General features: G+C 33.3%; 3 protein-coding genes across 5 annotated transcripts; 2 read left to right on the plus strand and 1 right to left on the minus strand.

Moving 5' to 3' along the window:
- The first annotated feature begins 2,257 nt into the window (after positions 1-2,257).
- LOC106414264 (probable serine/threonine-protein kinase PBL1) lies at positions 2,258-4,586 on the plus strand. 2 transcript variants are annotated; one of them, XM_013854946.3, is made up of 6 exons: positions 2,258-2,601; positions 2,823-3,124; positions 3,215-3,350; positions 3,439-3,581; positions 3,665-3,788; positions 3,967-4,586. In XM_013854946.3, the coding sequence occupies exons 1-6, from the start codon at positions 2,571-2,573 to the stop codon at positions 4,383-4,385; spliced, it is 1,155 nt and encodes a 384-aa protein (XP_013710400.2). In that variant the 5' UTR covers positions 2,258-2,570; the 3' UTR covers positions 4,386-4,586. The 2 variants fall into 2 exon arrangements, with proteins under 2 accessions (XP_013710400.2, XP_013710399.2); XM_013854945.3 differs by having other exon boundaries at positions 2,304-2,601; positions 3,436-3,581.
- Positions 4,587-6,840: 2,254 nt separating this feature from the next.
- On the minus strand, positions 6,841-9,492 carry LOC106414382 (putative F-box/kelch-repeat protein At2g41360). The gene has a single exon (XM_048741162.1). The coding sequence runs from the start codon at positions 9,264-9,266 to the stop codon at positions 8,196-8,198; it is 1,071 nt and encodes a 356-aa protein (XP_048597119.1). The 5' UTR covers positions 9,267-9,492; the 3' UTR covers positions 6,841-8,195.
- A 1,621-nt stretch (positions 9,493-11,113) lies between these two features.
- LOC106412089 (16 kDa phloem protein 1) lies at positions 11,114-13,046 on the plus strand. 2 transcript variants are annotated; one of them, XM_013852980.3, is made up of 5 exons: positions 11,114-11,342; positions 11,449-11,514; positions 12,371-12,509; positions 12,603-12,732; positions 12,835-13,046. In XM_013852980.3, exons 1-5 carry the CDS (start codon positions 11,276-11,278, stop codon positions 12,892-12,894), a joined length of 462 nt encoding a protein of 153 aa, XP_013708434.1. In that variant the 5' UTR covers positions 11,114-11,275; the 3' UTR covers positions 12,895-13,046. The 2 variants fall into 2 exon arrangements, with proteins under 2 accessions (XP_013708434.1, XP_013708433.1); XM_013852979.3 differs by having other exon boundaries at positions 11,115-11,342; positions 12,603-12,738.
- Positions 13,047-14,267: the final 1,221 nt, after the last annotated feature.

The raw sequence follows: 14,267 nt of genomic DNA on the forward strand, positions 1-14,267 counted from the left end.
GAACATGTAAATATCAAAATTGAGCTCGTCGTCGCGTCCTCTCCACAACGGAGCTCGGACCTGCTCGCCGTCCCGTCGTCTTCTACACAACGGATCTCGGACCTGCTCGCCGTCGCATCGTCCTCTCCACACCGGAGCTCGGATCTGTTCGTCTTCTCTCCCATCCACAAAATCTAAAAGATTTGATTCAATTGGGAAATTACAACAAGTCAAAAAGAGTTAAGGAATTTGAAATACAAACCTCCAATGTCGATATGCGGTGAATAAAGTTGACTATTGAGCTTCCCTTTCTTCTTCGACTTTGATTTTGCCATGGTTTTTTGAAGCTGAACAAGGTTTGGGAGTAGAAGATGAAAGGGGATCGTCAGAAATTATGAAAGTGATTTCAATTTTTGTCTCGAAATATGAGAGATAAAAGATGGATTTTATTTTACTTTTAATTGAGAAGTGTGTCCAATCAGACAAATTGTTGTTTTCGTTAGGAAAAGTTAAATACAAAAGAAAGGATATTGAGGAAAAACAAAGTTAAGGGTATAAGAGACAATCGACACACAGAAAGTGTGTCTCCATCAACATGTGTCTGATTGTGTAAATAGAAAGTGGAAATGTGTCTTAAAGGGTAAAAAATTCATAAAATAACAAGAACTACAATAATGACATTTTGTTATATATTTCCATCATCATATGAAAATAAACTACCTTTTGCAAGTTTGAGCTAAACTAGTAAAAAAAAATTTCAAAGTAAATGAATTACAGATTATAGATATAACGACAAATTTAGTTCAATAATTGGCTAGCTATGTTTTGTTTTAAAATATGTGCCTATCTGTATCTGTGCTAACCATTTTATATGCATGAAACTTCTCTCATGATCGTTAAGTTAATTACTGTTTAATTGTCTTAAACATAAGTACATTTTTTTCTTGCAAATCTTACTTTTCTTATCCACTCGTGTAAGCTTTAATTTATATACTGGCTATTTGCATTATAATTTGTTTTTGGTAAAGTAGTACTCAATTACATCATACATACGTATATGTTATTCTATATCAACCAGAAAACCATAAAGCGGATGGTGTATTTTATTTTATTTTTGACTAAGAGGATGGTGTATTTTCTTACCTACTTGTAGAAAACTTATAGATGGTTAGATACTCTATTGCAAATCTAAGCTTTTCCTATAACTTGTACAAAACTTTATCAAACTCCACAAGGTCTAAACTTGCTTTTATGTCTTTCAATCACATCAGTAAATAGTAAACCAGATGTCTCGTCATTTCAACACCTAAAGCAACAAAAAACAAAATAAACCTTTGCATTTACCCCACCACAGCAAACTGAGGCCGCCAGCAAAAGATACCAAAATCTCATGACCCTTAGGCCAAGTCCAACCACACGGTAAAACAGCAAAATAGTGCATTGATTTGATGTTTCCTCTCTCCAACCCAACGGTATATCAAACTGCATTTTAGTGTCATTTTCCTTTTTGCTACAGTGACACACCATATTTGGTGCAACACTGTAGCAGACGGCAAAAGTTTTTTTTTTGTTTTTTTTTTGTTAAAACTGTTTATTTATGTATTGTTTAATTATATTTGATTTGTATGATTAGTTTATAATTGAATGAATTTTTTTAAGTTATATCACCATTGTTTTGTTATATTTTAATTGTTATAAATATTAGGGTGTATAAAACAAATATAAAATTAATTTTAAATACATAACAAAGTTTAATTCAAACATTTGTAGTTGGAATATTATAATATTTAGATCTAGTATGTTATAATTTAACTTTTGCTTGTGTGTTTAATTAATTAATATAACAGTATGTATTAATAATAATGTTATTATATAATGTAAATACACTTAAATATAATTATTATTTTAGTTACAATTTTAATATTAGTTAATATATTTTAGTCATAAAACTATTAATATTTATCAAAATTATTAAAAATAAAAGAATTTGATTAATAATAAAATAATGAAGAATATTCCTTTTTAGTGTAACATTTGGTGTTGTGGTTGGAGACACAAAAACATTTAGTGCTAAAACTACACTAAAATAGTGTAATTTTGACACTAAAATGGTGTCATGGGTTAGAGATGCCCTTATGAGTCGGGTCTTTTGAGAGTTCACCTCACTGTCCACCGAACCTCTCTGATCTTTATGCACGTTAAGCTATGTTAACACTGAAGACAAAAAACAAATTTATAAAATATAAAAACCAAAGGAGAGGAAAAAGCTCATCGATATCAAATTTTATTAAATACTATTATTTTCTTCAACTCGGTTTTGTGGCTTGCTAGTCAAAGAACACTGTTGTCTTAGTTTGTGTGTTTTGTACTTTATCAGAGAGAGAGAGAGAGAGAAAAAGACCTTTCTTCTTCTTCTCCTCATCGCTCTTTAGTTGCCTCTCGTATCTCATCAACACCACCCATCATCTCTCTCTCTCTTATATTCTTCTTCACTCTGTTTCTTGATATCTCTGTTCTACACAAACACAGTTCAAGAAGCAAAGAGAGAGCACAACAACAAGCTTTATTCATTTTGCTTCCATTGTCTAGAAATGGGTTCTTGCCTCAGCTCTCGTGTCAATAGTAAGTTCTCTGCAACTTAAAAAAAAAGTTTCCATTTTTATAAAATTTTCCTGGAAAATTTTGAATTTTCCCTGCAGATTCGATCTTTTTATGAGTTTATCAATGATGGGTTTTAACAAAAGGAATGATTTTTTCAAGAATCTTCACGTGATCTAACTAAAGATTCACACTTTTTTCTTTCTCCTCGATTTTGACTTTTGGTCAACGCTTTGTTGTTGCAGATAAGAGCAGTGGTCTCTACGACCTCCACCTCTCGAGTGTTCAATCGTCATCATCAGCGGCTCACAGGAGAGAAGGAGAGATACTCAGCAAGGCGAACGTCAAAAGCTTCACCTTCAACGAACTTAAACTCGCGACCAGAAACTTCAGATCGGACTCTGTTGTCGGAGAAGGCGGGTTTGGTTCTGTCTATAGAGGTTGGATCGATGAGACGACTCTCACTCCGACCAAATCTAGCTCCGGTCTTGTAATTGCTGTCAAGCGGCTTAACCCTGATGGGTTCCAAGGTCACCGAGAATGGCTGGTATGGCTACACACAACACTGTTCTTGTTATGTCTCTTTAATCTCAAACGTTAATTGTCTGACTTTTTGTGTGTTTGTTGTGAAATTCAGACAGAGATTAACTACTTGGGGCAGTTAAGTCACCCGAACTTAGTTAAACTGATTGGTTACTGCTTGGAAGATGAGCAAAGACTACTTGTGTATGAGTTTATGCACAAGGGTAGTCTTGAGGATCATCTCTTCACAAGTGAGTCATAACTCATAAACCAAACTATTTTATTGAAACTCTTTTAGTAGATTGTTTGTTCTTATGTTTTGAATTGGTTTTGAAGCAGCTGGTGTGAAGTGTAAGCCGCTCTCTTGGACCTTACGGGTTAAGGTTGCGCTTGATGCAGCTAAAGGTCTCGCCTTTCTTCATAGTGACCCTGTTAAAGTCATATACCGAGACATCAAGGCCTCCAACATCTTGCTCGACTCGGTATACAACGCTCTTTTGAATAAAAGTCTCTTTGTTTCTCTTTAATCAAAGGCTTAACTTGGTTTGTGTTGTTTGAACAACAGGACTTCAATGGAAAACTTTCAGACTTTGGGTTAGCGAGGGACGGTCCAATGGGAGAAACAAGCTATGTTAGTACAAGGGTCATGGGGACATTTGGCTATGCTGCTCCTGAGTATGTGTCCACAGGTACATTCAAATTCAATTCTCATATACAAATTGTTAGTAAGATATGATGCAATATAGTTAGATAATGAAACATTTGTTTTAATGTAAGAGTTACATGTTTAGTTCTTTTTTATTTTTATTTTTATCTTTACATGTTTAGTTCTTGTTCATACTCTGATATTTTTTTATCTTTTTTCAGGTCACTTAAATGCTAGAAGTGACGTGTACAGTTTCGGAGTTGTTCTTCTAGAAATACTATCTGGAAGGCGAGCGTTGGACCATAACCGACCAGCCAGGGAGCACAACCTTGTGGACTGGGCTAGGCCGTACCTCGCAAGCAGGCGAAAGGTTCTACTAATTGTGGACTCTCGTCTTGAGTCACAGTACAAACCTGAAGAGGCAGTGAGATTGGCAAGCATTGCTGTGCAGTGCATCTCGTCCGAACCTAAGTCAAGACCGACCATGGACCAAGTTGTTCGAGCCTTGATACAGCTGCAGGAAAGCATGGTTAAACCGGCCAAAGTTGAGCCCGGTAAAGATACGAAGAAGGTTGTGGGATTGAGAACTGAAGACAAGTACCAGAAAAAGGGTTTTAACAAGAAGACTGTTGGTTTGTAGTAGGTAGATTATAAGGATGTGGTTAGGTCTCATGTCTCCTCGTGTGTTTGTAATATTGCGTGTAGTGATTTTGTGACACTCGTTGTAGTTTTGCTCCTGATATACTGATGTGGAGATTTTTTTTTTCTCTTGTTTTCTTTGTCTATTTGATTAGATACATAGTTTAATTTTTATTTTCTATGTCATCTCTCATACACGTTTTGTTTTGTGTACCTTTTTCTTTCTTTTGCAAGCATGATTTTCATTTTTACTAAACCATTCTTGCATCTAATTTCCAAGGATATAGAGACTTTATTATATAAGAGAACGCTAAAGAATTTGAGAAATATTGGTTTACATTTATTATGTTATCTCATCATGCATTATATTTTCCTTTTTTATTAGTGAATAACAACAGATGGTAGAGAATACTTTTCGGTAGGTATGGTGATTCTTCAATGAGAAGAAGTCGTTTTCAGAGATGAGGAATATGTCGGGGATGTGTTGAGCTTTATTCAGTGCCAAAAAATGATGATCAGATAAATGTTTTCTTTTGCAACCCTTGTGGTTTGTAGAAGATATATCTTAAAAACGGTTGGTGTGGGGCATGTTGTATTTTACTTTACTTTATGTTGGTTATGTTGTTAGAACGTTAGCTAATAGTACGTTCTCTTTTTATTTCTGAACGGCGCTAAATCCGCTAATAGTACGTTCTCAATATCATTTCAACTAACATAATAACTCTATAAGCAATGTAAGTTTTACGTTGGATTGTGTTTTACAAAAGGAACTTTACAAAAAGTAGCTAAGCTATAGTTTTTGTTACAGAAAGCAAGAAATACGTACATTTGAGAAGAGATTCACCATCGTGTTATACCATTGGCAACGCATATCTAACTACGTTTTTCATTTTTTGTAACAAGGGTTACATATCCAACTAATCAACAAGATTATTCGGTTTAAGCTCCTTTTACTTTCATGAAACATTTCGGCTGAAAAAATGTCTCATAATATATATACTTTTTGTTTTTAGAACTCCTTGTCGTATCAAATTATTTTTGTTAGAAATTGTTTTCGAGTCTAGTGGTTAAAGTTTCCATCTCTACAATATTTTCAATCTGATTTTGATTCTCTCCCCGCAAAATACTTTTAAAACTAGGTAATAACCCGCGCCTTGCGCGGAATGTGATTATTAGTTTTGTTATTTTTAATAAAAATACATTAAATCTGTTTAATCTGGATATCGGTTCAGCTTTAAGTTATTTTTTGGTATTTAATATCCTAAAATATAACCATTATTTTAAATTAATATTTATTTTGGTTTATTCTGTTAGAATGTTTGTTTTTTAGTTTTTCCGGTAAAATCCAAAAACTATTATTATTTATTTATTTTCATGTTATAAATTTTAGATAATCGTCATGTCGAACCAATGGTTTCATAGTTTGTAAATGGATAATAGTTCAAGAAAAAGAAAAAAAAATTATTAAGACAAATAATTTTACTATAATTTGGTCGGTTGTGAAAGAAACATTAAGAAAAAAAATGTTTCAACTTCCAAAAAAAATAGATACTTCAGTAGTGGTAAATATTTATAAAGTGCTCACATCAAGGTGCACATGTATGTGTATGTAAAAGTATATAAAAATAAATAACAAATAACAAATATATTGTTAATTAATATTAAATGATATTTTTGTTCTAAATAATACATAAAAGATAAAATTAAAATTAATTAAAAATTAAAAATTAAAAAGGCCTTGACTCTGATATCCGAAATGATTTATAATTTTAAAGAATATCTGATTTGATCCGTACATTAAATAAAATTTAAAAAATAATGGAAAATTTTAATAATAACATTTTATTACAAAAATAAAATGTTATTAACTTTTTAAATTTTAATACCTAAAATAATAAATTTAATCCATAAAAATATTGTAAAACTTATATAAGCTATAATATATATATATATATATATATATATATAATTCTGTACATATATGTATATATATGCATATAACAGATCGAATTTGATATCCGTTCCTAAAAATATTAGTATTTGTGATTTGCTTTTTTTTTAAATTGTATTTTAGTAATTGATTTGCTTCGTAGAGTTACGGATGTCCATATTTTTTGGTTCAAATCAAAACGGATAACGAATTGAATCAAAATTTATAAATATTTTGCCCAACTTTATCCGTAAACAATAAAAATAATATATATATATATATATATAGTTTAGCTTTTGATTCGTTATTTGTTTTGATTCGAACCGAAAAATCCAAAGTTTTATTTGAACCATGCACATGAGTTTTATATTAAAAAAATACAAAGTATATAGTGTGAACACATTTATGAATATAGTGTGAATGCGTTAACATATTTATTATCAAATCATTGTGAGTCTGCCATGTGTCTATTATAGTGTGAATGCATTTATTACAATGCTTCTCCTTTAATATATAAGGGATGATCTACTGTTATATAGATTAGTCGACTAACATATTTTTCATGTTTTTTATTTAGTTATATAAAATGTAACGAATAGAAAAATTTACATACCTAACACCATAGAACCTTGACAAGAACTATGGAGTTTGTGGAACACCCCTTTATTTTAGTAGTTTAATAAAGTTTATTAATGTGTTTATACTAAATATCTGAATCTCAAATCTCAAATAAAAAGAAAATTATATACATTGATAAAGAAAAAGTTTACAAATTTTTTTTTAGCATGAACGTCATGCATTGGATAACAAGGTTTATGGTGATGTAGTAAAACATGAATCTTCAAAATGTAAAATTGCCAGATGTAAAATCATCGGTAGAATTTCTTATAGTTTGTAATATTATAGTTATGCAACGTTAAAAGAAATTATGCAATTTTTAATGTCAAATTAAAATTTATCTTAAAACTAAAAATTGCTAAAAAGAAAAATAACCAAAACTGTCGAAGGCGAAGCCCATTTTAAAGATGGACCAACGTTGTCTCTCTTTCTCAAGCAAGAGCTTACACTTAGGATCTGTCTTTTCTTTTTGACTATCTTTCTCTGCTAAATTTATTACTTTTCTTCCAAGAATCATGCTTTCTCTTTGATCTCGCGTTGAAACCGTTTCTTGTAACATAGGTTGTAGTAGTGATGAGGAGATACAGTCCGCCTTATTCCTCCGAGGAGAGGATATGGTGGTCGAGGCAGAAGCCCTCCTCGACGTTGTTATGGTGGTGGACGCAAGGGATCTAGCTATAGAAGTCTGTTGGTAGGGAAATGGACTCATTTATTAAGTTATGGATGTTAAAAGCTGATGAAAATGATAATTGTATCTCGGCTTAAATTAATCCATGCTACTACTAGGACCGCTCCTTCTCTTCAAGTTTTTTTGGTTTTTTAATCGCCTTTTAAAACTGCAAGGGACTAATCTCATCGATACTAATAAGAGCCACATACGTATTTTGTAAAGTTCTCAAGAGAGGAATCAACAAGAAGCTGTCAAAGACAGTACCACTATCTGATTCTGATGAATTCCCTTTCTTCATTCCACAAAACATCTAAAGGGAGAAGAAAGAAACTGAAGGAAGAGTTTACTAAGAGGCAGTAGAGAAAAGGCCGTGATGGAGTTGGTTTATTCACCCAGTTTTGGCAAAAACGCAAAACGAATCAGCTTAAATCTGAGAGAAGATCCCGTCCAGTGATATGGTTCTCACAGGCAAGCAACAGTTATTACAAACATAATGCCTTCATTCCACAAACACCAAAACATGTTCATTTCTTTATTTGGTTTCATGATAAATCTCTTTCTAGTTTGCTCTCAAGATAACACATACTAATCAATCACTGGGAAACAGGTAAACAATGCAGAAAATTAAACCAAACTGGGACTGTAGCCACAATACCAGACCAATCGATTCTCCCACAAATCTTGTCTCCAGCTCTATCCAGTGAAACCAACATACACTGAACATTCTTGTTAACTTCATTTACATCCCACAAGCCGTTGTCGTCAGTTGCGAAAATGTAGTTAAAAACCACAAGCCTTCCGTCGTGATATTCCGACATCCCCTTCACACGTGAGAGAACCAGGTCCGTCCCATCAGGACCGACCAATCTTCTCCACACATTAATCTTGGTATCAAACCACATCAACCCAGCCCGGGTAAAGAAAGCAAAGAGAACATCCTCCACCACACACACGCTATGCGCCATATCAGTGAACCTCTCCGTACGAACCATCCGTTCTCCTTCGCCTCCTCTCGGATTGTACACATTAGTCTCCAAGTACTCCACCATATAAACCTTCCCCTCCACCGTGGCACTGCACCGTGAAATCTTACGCACCTTCTCCACCCCCGCAAGCTCCCAAGTGGTCTCCGTCTCGGTCTCGGGATCGAAAACTTCAACTTGCATCTCTTCGTTAAACTCTCCGCCTCCCATCACGTATATCTTCCCATCGATTACGCCAACGGCTGTTGTGCGACCTACTCGAGCCACGCTCATGCTTGGTCCCTTAGTAACGTTTCCAGAGCGTGTATCAAGGATCCATAGATCCGTGGAAGGTTCTCTAGAGCCGCCCATGAAGAAGATGTTTGACCCCACTGCGACGGTTGAAGAAGAACCGTAACTAGGATGAGAAGGGAAGGGAGTTGGGTTCAGAACTAACCCATGCTCCGCCTCGTTGAGAGTAAACCAGTGGAAGGATGAGTTGTTGTCGCTGTGGTCTTCTTGGAAACATAGATGGAGGGAGCGGAGGGTGGATCGCAAGAGGTTGAGCTCAGGAGAGCGAACAAGGGACCTTAGGTCTTTTGAGACCCATGAGATGTTTAGGTGATACATCCTTGGGACAAGGGCCAAGCATCTCAAAACGATATCGTCAGGCAGGGAAGAAAGAGGAGGAGGATGGGACATTGTTTCGTCAGGAGAGTCTGAAAAGGTTCGGTCTTTGCATTATGAATCCAAGCGGACTTTATAAATATTTATTACGTAATTACGTTACTTTTTTTTTTTGGGTTTAGGTTATGATTCAGATATGGACAGCATTTATAAAAAAAAATATTACGTTACTTTTAAAAACCTTAATTAATTTCCAAAAAAAAAGCTATAGAATCAACCTTAATCAATCACAAGATTTCAACAAAATGATATATATATATATATATGTATATTAATTCTAATATAGTCTGTTGAAATTGGCCCGTAATTGTGGCTTTAATAAGATCTTGACCCAAAAAAAAAACAATAAGATCTCAGTTTTATTTTAATTGTAACTTTTCAAAGCTGATTTTGCGGGGTATGTATTAATGTAATAGATTCTCAATGAGAGGATTTAATTCCAATTACATGATGCATTTTGGCAAAAAAACTTCTAGACTAATATTATTCATAACACTAATTAAACATTATATTTTATTTAATAATATAGTTAAACTAATATTTTTTTATTAATTTAAGTTAATAAATAAAAATAAATCTATAAATTATTTAAAAACAATATATAAAATAGTTATTGGGTTAATGGATGTTAAAAGCTGATAAAAATGATAATTGTATCTCCGGCCTAATCCATGCTACCACTTTCGCATCTTCACTTCCTAAAGTTTTTTGTTTTTTTTTTTTTTTTTTAAGTTGCATTTTCAATCTATAGGGATCTAATCTCATAAGTTATGTATTTAGTAATGTTCTTAAGAGAACTAACTAGCTCTTTATTTCGTAAATGGTCTTTGTAGGAATCTAGAAGAAGCCGCCAAGGACAATACCAGTATTACGATTCTGATGCATTCCACAAAACAATCAAAAGTTAGAGACTCTTGTAACTTTGTAGGAATATTGTCATCATTGACTGGAAACTCAAGTTAGACTAATATCACTATCTTACTCCGTGTGTGTAGTTATCAATCATGTGAAACTCGATTTAGATTAACAGAAGATGACAACATTCCTGAGGAACAAACAAGATAAATAGAAGTCCGAATTGATTTGGTTGGTGAACAAAACAATCCTGAGCCAGAAGGTCGAACCACACTATCATACTCCGCTTAGAGAAAGCATAAAGAACATAGTGCCTCCACCACACACACGCGAGTAGCCTTTCCTTTCTTCCACCATGTTTGTGAACGAGTCTATGGTTTACCATTCGTTCTTTTCATCTTCTTTCGGGTCGTAACACACTTGTCTCATCATCTTCCACCATATAAATCTTCCGCTCCTGGGTATGAACCAGAAGAAAGGCGTCGTGGGGGAAGAGCAGTTTCAAGGTCGCCAGCCATCTGGATCCAGGTCCAGATCCGTGGAGGTGTATCTCCAAGATGAACAAGCCTCTTATCTCTCACACCAAACAACTTTGTGCAACTCTCTCTCTGGGCTTTGTTTCTCTAGTTGAATGAAGGTCTGTGTCCTCAAAATACTCCTTCCGCTGGCTTTCTCAATTTGTGAGTTTTTCTTTATTTAATATTTGTGTGAAGAAGTTTGGTTAAGCTTTTAGTTTTGAGAAACGTTTTCAATTTACCCTCGTCTTCTTTTCTATGAGTTCTCCAACTTAAAAAGTCAAGATCGCTATTTATTTAAGCACTCGTATAGAAGTAGAAGACATTATGATGTATCTTAGGATTCAATTTTCAAGGAGCCAATCATCATACGTCAAACCGGTAACCCGAAATAGGTGGTTCCCTCCTCTACATAATGGTTTGGTTTGGTTCGGTCTGGTTTAAGTCTTTGGAACCACAACGCTGGTTGTGTTTGAAATTGGAAAATAAATAAAGAATAGTAATAAATAATGTGAACCAATTCTGTATATAAGGACTTTCTCTTACACAACCACTTGTTCATTATGTCTCACAAGATTCCATCTTCTTCTCTTTTGGTTTAGAAAACTTCAAACGAAGCCAATATTTCTTTTGAAAAGCTCTCCAGAGACAGAGATGGCTGTGGGAATCCTAGAAGTTGATCTGATCAGTGGGAAAGGTCTCAAACGATCTGAATTTTTTGGTAAGTTGTTAATCTATCTCTTCCCTCATTCAGATTTGTTATCTCTTTATTTTTTGTTTGTTCTTGGCTTTTAATTGACATAGATTTGATGTTAATTCCTTTGAAGGTAAGATAGATCCTTATGTTGAGATCCATTACAAAGGACAAACCCGCAAAAGCAGCGTTGATAAAGGTATAAATTAAAATTAACTCATGTATTACATTATCTCCATATCCTCCAGATCTCTGCCTTTTAGATTGACTTTATGCACCAGACTAGTTCTTCATGATTAGGCCTATCCATGATTATCATTATTTTAGTATTAGAAATAGTTTTACTATTATCTTAAAAAATCACTAGGACTTCCGAAATAAACAAATTGCTAACATCTTTTCTTGGAAGAAACAAATTGTCACATGCTTGTAACTCGATTTACAATGGTTGTAGGCTTTTTGTGTTAATAACAGTGATATATTAATGGTTGTAGTTCCTTTAGAATGTGATGGTATTTGATTTTGAACCAGCCATGTATAAGATGTAACAAATGTTAAAAATATAACTTGATCAAACTAATTCATTAGCTAATCACTTGATCTACAAAAGAAAACTAGTTTATTAATTGTGCTTTTGTTTCATGAGTATTATGTGATCATCAACATTTGTTATATCAGTCAAAAAGACATTTGTTATCTCAAATATTTATGGTGTTTTATTATTTCGCTATTTGTCATTATGCTATTTAATATTTGCAAACTTTAGAGGTTAACTTGTAAGTTTTCTTTTCTTGTATGGTTTTAAATCTCGAAAATTTGTTGTTTGGAGCTTTCTTGTGAAAGTAGTCATTGTAGTTAGTGTGAGTCTGAGATTGTCTGGTCAACCTCATACTAATTATCAATATACCAAACTTCGTATTACAACTTACATAACAATGGTTACTAAATTCTATAATTTCCTTCTGAAAATTAAGATAAAAAGAATAATCTGTCAATGCAACATGATGATCACATAGACCTTCATACTAGATATATGTGTTATTTTAATGGAAAAGATGGAGGTAGAAATCCTACATGGAATGAGAAACTGAAATGGAGAGCAGAGTTTCCTGGCTCCGGTGGCGACTACAAACTCATCGTCAAAGTCATGGACCATGATACTTTCTCCGCCGACGATCCCATCGGCGAAGCTACGTAAGTATCATGTATATGCACACTAAACTTTGCTTATGCACTTGACTGAAATAAAAGCACTAATAGTATGTGCGAATATAAATGGATAAACAGAATATACGTGAAAGAGTTATTGGAAATGGGAGTGGAGAAAGGAACGGCTGAGCTAAGGCCGACCAAGTACAACGTTGTTGACACCGATCTCTCATTTGTCGGCGAGATTCTCCTTGGAGTTTCTTACTCTGTTATGGTTATCACTCTTTCTTTTTCTTTATATACTTTTTCTAGCTTTATTTACCATCTTATCGTAAGCTCTTTTTCATTTATTTTTATTGGGAATATTCAGCAAGACAGAGGAATGGATGGAGAAGAGTTTGGTGGATGGAAGCATAGCCAGTTTGATTAATTTCTCCTTTAGCTTGCTCGTTTATACTTTCCAGGTTTTACATTTAGTGTGAACACATTAAGCATTTCTTAATTTCAACAAAAAAAAACTCTTAACGCATATTGTATGTCATCTGTGTGTTGTGGTGAATCTCATTGTATTTAATTTAAGTATTCAAGAAAGTGTAAAACGCTGAGCCAAAGATGACTCTGCGCCTGCCGCATAAAATACTTGAGCATATATCTAGATTGATATATTAGAGCAATCCCGGTGAACAAAAAAAAAATATTAGAGCAATTCCAACGAAGGGGTTTCACAAGAATTCTAACATATAAAGTAAAACATTTTAATCAAATATTGTTTGATGTTCACAAAATCATCAGATCTCCTTCCGAAAATATTCAAATGAAATATTCTAAGGAGTTCTTATGATTTTGAAAATTCCTTAATAAAATATAAATATTTATAGATACGTATAGCTAAAATGATTTGTTTGAGAAATCTCTATTGGAGTTGTTCTAAGCAGTCTGAAATTTACAAAATATAAAAGTAAATTAAATATATTAAATAAATATAATGTAAATAAAAATATTTTGATTTATTAGTTTCTTCTTCTTCAATCCTAATTTTATTTTCCAAGTTTTATCTTTAGTGAGAACATCACCAAACTATTCAAAGTTTCACAAAAAAATAGTTTTAAAACAACCGTGAAATATGTAGATATATAATATATGATATATGTAGAGATTTTTGTTACTGTTAGTGCGGTGTGGGACGGTTAGAAACATTCGGAGCCTATATATCGATTTATTCAGCATATTCTTCATCGTTCTTTATGATTTGTTATCTTTTTGTTTTATAATGCAAATGTCTTTCCGGAAAAAGGATATGAAATATTGTGTGGGCAATGATATCAAGAGAGATAACTGAGTGAAGAGTATGAACACACTCTCGTGGAATTGTAGTAAGAAAAAACTATTTCGAAACTGAAGAAGAAATGTTTTGACAAATGTTTCTTTTCCTTTTTTTGATTCTCTCTCTTCATCCATGACCTTTTATGATGGTCCTTCCAATTTGAACATTTGATATAAGCTCTTTTATGCATTTTCATTTCATTGTCATTATGGGTTTTATGTTCGTACACTGTAACTATCTAAAATTAAACAAAACATTACGATTCTATGAATTGAGCAGAAATGTGTCACTACTCGAAATAAAATATTTAATGTTTGCTTATGTAAGGTTTGAAAATCTGAATTTGAGGATCCTTCAAGATTAATAACAACATGAACAATTGCAAACAACGAAAAGCAAACATATATGATTAAGGGAAAAAGACTAACAAGAAAAACACTCCAAGATAACAATTCATAAGCATCACAACTCAAAATTTC

This window comes from Brassica napus, chromosome A9 (genome assembly GCF_020379485.1).
Source record: "Brassica napus cultivar Da-Ae chromosome A9, Da-Ae, whole genome shotgun sequence".
In the NCBI taxonomy this organism is placed as follows: Eukaryota; Viridiplantae; Streptophyta; class Magnoliopsida; order Brassicales; family Brassicaceae; genus Brassica; species Brassica napus.